Source organism: Anoplophora glabripennis, unplaced genomic scaffold, assembly GCF_000390285.2.
Source record: "Anoplophora glabripennis isolate ALB-LARVAE unplaced genomic scaffold, Agla_2.0 scaffold755, whole genome shotgun sequence".
Lineage (NCBI taxonomy): Eukaryota > Metazoa > Arthropoda > Insecta > Coleoptera > Cerambycidae > Anoplophora > Anoplophora glabripennis.
The window spans coordinates 123,548-129,766 of NW_019416837.1; the positions used below are offsets into that span (position 1 = coordinate 123,548).

The 6,219-nt window shown below is 35.4% G+C and overlaps 2 protein-coding genes across 2 annotated transcripts in view; both read right to left on the reverse strand.

Moving 5' to 3' along the window:
- LOC108911417 overlaps nucleotides 1-1,280 on the reverse strand; it is a 6,831-nt gene extending 5,551 nt beyond the window's left edge. Inside the window, exon 1 of the mRNA XM_023455532.1 lies at nucleotides 35-1,280. Within this exon, the coding sequence (XP_023311300.1) occupies nucleotides 35-1,280 (1,246 nt within the window). The remainder of the gene's footprint in view (nucleotides 1-34) is intronic.
- Nucleotides 1,281-1,332: 52 nt separating this feature from the next.
- On the reverse strand, nucleotides 1,333-2,013 carry LOC111691963. Its single transcript, XM_023455534.1, has one exon. It carries the CDS (start codon nucleotides 2,011-2,013, stop codon nucleotides 1,333-1,335), a length of 681 nt encoding a protein of 226 aa, XP_023311302.1.
- Between the last annotated feature and the right edge of the window lie 4,206 nt (nucleotides 2,014-6,219).

The following is a 6,219-nucleotide window of genomic DNA, read 5'->3' on the forward strand; positions in this document are numbered from 1 at the left end:
TTAGAGGATGTAGAAGAGGGTTCATAAACACTACCAAAATAAGAAGAGAAAGCGTTGGAGATATTCTCATCATCAGAAAAAACGTTTCCATTAAATGACATTGTATTGGGTAATTTATTATTTTGCCTTTTATTTGCTACAAAATACCAAAATGACTTGCAATTGCTTTTTATGTTATTTTCAGTGTTAGCGACATAATCGCGATAATCCTTCTTAATAGCGAGTCTTACGGCTTTTCTAGCGTTAGAAAAATTTACATAATCCAAATTATTTTGAAACCTTTTCCAACGCCGATGAAACTTATATTTTTCTTTAATTAAGGATTTCGTATTTGCTGAGTACCATAAGGGAAATTTATTATTTATCTTTTTTTGGGGGACAAAGCGCCGTATGATCTGGTGAATAATACTATAAAAACGGTTCACTGCGGCATCGACATCAATATCCAAAAACAAATTATGCCAGTTTATGTCATTAATTTCCCTGTTAATAATATCATAATTAGCATGGTGAAATTTAAATTTAGAATAAGAGGTACCATTTTTTAATCTACACTCATCATTGATATTGACAACAATATTCAGAGATTTATGATGCAAGTCCTCTTCTACAAAAGGCAAATCACACGTCGTAACCTTGACATCAGTAAGAGAACTAAAAACTAGATCCAACGACCTACCGTTGCAATTACGCACTCCATTGTATTGACTGAAGTTGAGGAGACTATAACCATCAACAAGACATTCTCCAAGGCGATCATGAACAACGGTTGCAATAAAACAATTTCTTGAATTGTTAAGAGTCCACAAAATTTTGGGCACATTATAATCACCAACGATTAGAAAGCGATCATCAGGGCGCGATTCAACAATATTAGATAAAGTATTCAAATGAGCCATTAGATTTTGCTCCGTGGCGTAGGGTGGCACATAGACGCAACACACATGTAGTCTTACACTTGGATTTAGAGACACTGACACCCACATATCTTCACAAATTCCTGGAGATGTCCACGCAGCTTCAGACCTAGATGAGAGCTTCCTATTAACAGCAATTAACACTCCACCGCCATCTTTTTTCCCGGTTGTTGCTAAATTACGATCCTGACGATAAACTTCATAAGTATTTAAATCAAATAGTTCTCCATCCTGAATCCCTTCATTCAGCCAAGTTTCGGTTAGACATATAATATCTGCACAACAGCTTAGTGAAGATGTATAAAAATCCTGTGTTTTAGACCTTAAGCCCCTGGTATTCTGATAATAAACTGATAACTCCATTGAAATAATATAAAAAAAATGTACTTAAGTTAGTATAAAACCAAACTGCTGCCTACAGTGAAGTTTGCATAGCGGCAAGAGCAGCATCACTGGTAACATGAAGTATTTTACCATTTTGCGGGAAACGCACGAATATTTTACAGTCTCTTGTCCAACAAGTGGCACCACTGGATTTAGCGTAGAGCCTAGTTTTTCTGTAGAGCTGTTTATTCTTGGATGTTAGGTGATCATTAATAAATATCGGACTATCACCAGCAAATCCTATCTCATTGACCCTCAAGCCTCTACGTTTCCTAATGGAAGCAAGGACATTATCTTTCTGCGCACGAGAGTTCATTCTCACAATAATAGACCTAGAATTCCTATTTTTAGAATCAATATGTGGTACTCTGAAACATGAATCAAAACCTACATCTGGTTCCTCAAGGATATTAAAAATGTTATTAATAATGGATGGCAATTTCTCATTGTGATTCTCCGGAATCCCATTGATTTCCAGATTGCTTAAGCGTGCCTGTTGTTGAATGTGATCAACTTCAATTTGTAAATTATTCAGATCAGATGAGGTAGTTGCAACAGTGGACTCTAATTTAGGAATAACTCTAAGTTGTTTTTCAAAATCAACCATTTTTTTAGTGAATTCATCAATTTTATTGCCGTAGAATTCCACAGATTCAGTGACAGATTTTTGCTGATTCATAACAACATCCAAGTTTGCTTGCATTTTATCCATTTTATTGCTCAAGGTATTCATAGTTTCTACTAGTGCAGATAGACATGTGTCAACAGTTGCAGATTTATTAGCAGATCTGTTCTCAGAAGTGTTTTCAATACAGGAGGAACATTTAAATAAGAATCCAGGGAATTTCAGTACTTCAATTGGAATAGGCGGCTTAACGCAGTTCAAATGGGATACGCCACTGCAGGCGCCACATCGTATTAGGTGCCGACCTGAAACCTTGAGTTCACAGACGATACAATTTTCAGCCATAGCCAGTAGCAAAAAAACTTTCCGGTCGGACAAAAACAGAAACACAACAAAGGAACTATCGCCAAGCAAATCGTTTTTAACACTTGAATAAAATTTCCAAATCCACGCAATAGCGCGTGGAAAAATTTATCCAAGAATGAAAATATTGATAACCAGTCTTCAACTAACAGTTGTAAAAGTTTAAAAAATTTCGGAGCACAAATAACCACTTTTATACTGCAAAATGTAAGAGAGGAAAAATTACACGTGTACTACAGTTGTACACACACTACACACATTATTAAGGCATATTGGCTCCAATCGTAATATTTTGAAGTAAAAAATCTAGTATGTGTCTATGGACCATTACTTACGGACCACCCTGTATTTACACCCACACTACAAATACAATTTCCAGGTAACTTATACAGATCATTTAGAAAAGAAATTTACCCATTTATTTAATCAAGTACACAAAACGCTAAACTATATTTTACATACACGTAATACCTATGGTACCTACTTTCATAACTGTCAAAGGACTAATCTTCATTTTTAAATTTAAAATTATGCTTATGTGAAAAATGATGCCTTAAATACTAATTTTTTTAAAAGACAAATGGCATTCGTCGCATTTAAACAATGTTACTTCATATTCATATTCAATTATAACTTTATCCTTCAGCCCATGAATTTCTCGGCAATGCTGGTTATAATTATTTTGGTGCGCAAAAACTAGCATTCGAATCATAGAACAGCCATTTTTAAAGTACTCAAAAATCCAAAATCATAAATTAGAACATTTTACATAACCTCAAATAAATTTCTATGAATGGTACGGTTACGATTGTCATTGTACTCATACGCATGCGCACTAGAGGGATCGCATTCCTATGTTTAGACGCCAGTGCCACATGGGCACAGGCAATTTAAATCCAGACATGCCCCCAGCCTTAAAAGAGGTCTAACATTGAATTTGTACATACATGAATTGATACTGAACTATGCTACTGACATGGCCCATGGGCCTTAATTTACATTTTGCCTTATGATTTATCTACTGTGTCTATCGGAAGAGGACACAACGCGAACTACACTGTCGTCACCAGGATGAAGCGCGATGATGCGTCCGAGGCGCCATTTGAACAGAGGTAGGTTTTCGGCGTTTATGAGCACCATAGCTCCTACAGCTATGTTTTCCTGATTCGTCTTCCATTTGGTCCTTTGTTGCAATTAAGCCAAGTATTCTTTCTTCCATCTTGACTAGAAATATTGTTTCAGTCGCTCCAAAATATGTAAAGTACGACCGATGAGAAAATGAGCAGGCGTTAGGACTTCTAAATCATTAGGATCCGTTGATAAAGGAGTTAACGGACGGGAATTTAGGATGCCTTCTATCTGCGTTATAGTTGTATAGAAACTTTCAAATGTTAGATTAACGTTTGATAAAACTCGTTTGATATGTTTCGCGAATTTTACTCCAGTTTCCCCTCCTTGGTGTGGGGAGCAAGACGCGATAACATGCCATTTTACCGATTGTTTTAGCTCAATTTGTTGAGTTAATCTTGTTGATTGCTCTTAATAAATTTACCTAAGTCTCTTAGGTGATTATTTGCACAAAGTTTCAACCATTGTCGCTGGATCTTGCTCTAAAGTCAATTCCAGTCACTATTCCCAAGATATTGTTTTTTTTAACATTTTGAGCACATAGCCTGATATGTAACTCACAACATTTTGACTATTCATTTAAGCTAATATAATATGGTGTTATATCATAATCGTGGTCTTGAGTAAATATCTCATAAGTAATATTGTTTTCTCTGAGATCTGAAACATCTATTGTTTGAACAAGAGGTATTTTTTTGTGCCGCTTGAAACTGTGAGTATAGTAGTTGTATCCATTACTCTACAACTTCCTCCACTTGCTGATACGTTTGCATGCAAAATTAACTTTCTGTAACTTCTCATAATTAACTGTTGGGCTGTTGGATTATTATTATTCCAACCATTTCGGAACATGAAGATATTATCCATATTTAAAGAACCAATACAGATTTAAAAAGAATACCTTACCTTACTGCACAAAAAAATAATTCCAATCTTGACTCCACTTGAACGTTAAGAGAGAAATTTTAATTTATATTTCTTAACAAATTCATCAAATATTTCCATTACTGATTTGAGTGTTACTACAAATCTTATGGAGTTTTTTTCTTCGTGTTGCCCATTTTAAGTAAATAGTCGAAGCTTTCATTGACAAATGGTCTCCATTGGCAATTCGGGGTGAAACTTTCATACCTCTGGGTTGGGTTATTCTAGAGTTTAAAATATCAAAAATTGAATCTATTTCCTTAAAAAAAATTTGCTGTGGCCTCACATCCTTGAAACTCTGGGTGTTTCAAATCATTGCAAAGAAATAAAAGAGCTTCAGCAATACTGGTACTCAATGTTTGAGCTGCCAGATTTACCTAAAACGCTTTGATAAATTAACATTAACACAATAAAATTGTCTTAACGCTTTACCCTCATTTTCTGTTTCTGCCAGTGGATATGAGCTTTTCCTAATTTATTTGCTAAAGATAAAGTCTCTTGTTCTTGAATGTTAAATATAATTTTGCAATGAATACCCTCTCTATTTCATTTCCTGAAGTATCAACTAAAACCCCTAACAAGCAATTTCGAATTAATTTTAACGTGTGACATGCATCAAAAATGGCATACAGCTTTTTATTTTCATCACAGGGATGTACAAAAAAATTAATTAAATTTTTAATTGAGAAATTGAAGCGTAATTGTTTGAACATTGTAAAGTGGGCAGACGGACCATCACAAGTAACCGATGTTACTTCCACACCTATTTCATGTAGCCTTATCTATCTCTATACTAGAATCATTTCCAGATGAAATCCAACCAGTTGTACTAAATTTAGGAACCTGCCTTCTTGCAGGAGATCTTTCTAAAGTGCAATACATACATATAAAGAATCCTGCACAAAATCAATGGAAAATGGGTCCCAGTAGATTTAGCTGAAATTGCAGTATGTTATAGTTTTTGACTATCTGATCAAAAGTTGTCATGTGCCCAAAGTGATCTTATGAATAGTTCCAGAGATAAAGAGGGGAAAGTATGTGATTTTCACTGTAGGACTGTTTCTGAGGCATGTAATGAATTTTAACCAGTAGGTACAATGCTTTTGGGGTCGCTAAACCTGAATTCTTGGATAGCTTAGCTATCTAAGGTCACCTGGAGGCCAGGTAAAGGTCGTTTCAAGGTTAAACTGAAGAAAAGACTTTTATTGAATTTTAAATAGTGAGTATATAGGTTTTTGGGCTGGCAGAATTTGAATCTGGAAATAGCGTAACCCTATAGGTCGTCTTCAAGTCAATTCAAGGTCATTTCAAGATCAAACAAAAGAAAAGGCTTGTATTGAATTTCAACCAGTGCGTATATAAGTTTTTTTTTTGGGGGGGGGGTCTGAATTCGGGGATAGCTTAGCCCTATAAGGTCACCTGGAAATCAAGTCAAGGTCATTTCATTTGATTTAATCTCAATTCAAGCCCCGCAGGTGACCTTATAGGGCTAAACTAACCCGAATTCAGGTTCAGCGACCTCAAAAGCATACATACTTACAGGCTAACATTCGTGATAGGCCTTTTCTTTACTTTGACCTTGAAATGATTTTGACTTGACCGAAATGTGACCTTGTAGGGGTAAACTATCCCCTAATTTAGTACCTTCCAAAAAAATTATATACGCACTAGTTGAAATTCAATACAGTTCTTCTACAATCAGTCTTTAGTTTGATCTTGAAATGACCTTGAATTGACTTGAAGGTGACCTTTAGGGTTACGCTATCTCCAGATTCAGATTCTGCGGGCCCAAAAATCTATACATTCGTCAAAATTCAATACAAATATTTTCTTCAGTTTGACCTTGAAACGACCTTTACCTGACCTCCAGGTGACCTT

What these genes read in the sequence shown, in the direction of transcription:
- LOC111691963 (XM_023455534.1), bottom strand. Translation starts at nt 2,013, where the DNA reads ATGGATAAAATGCAAGCAAACTTGGATGTTGTTATGAATCAGCAAAAA.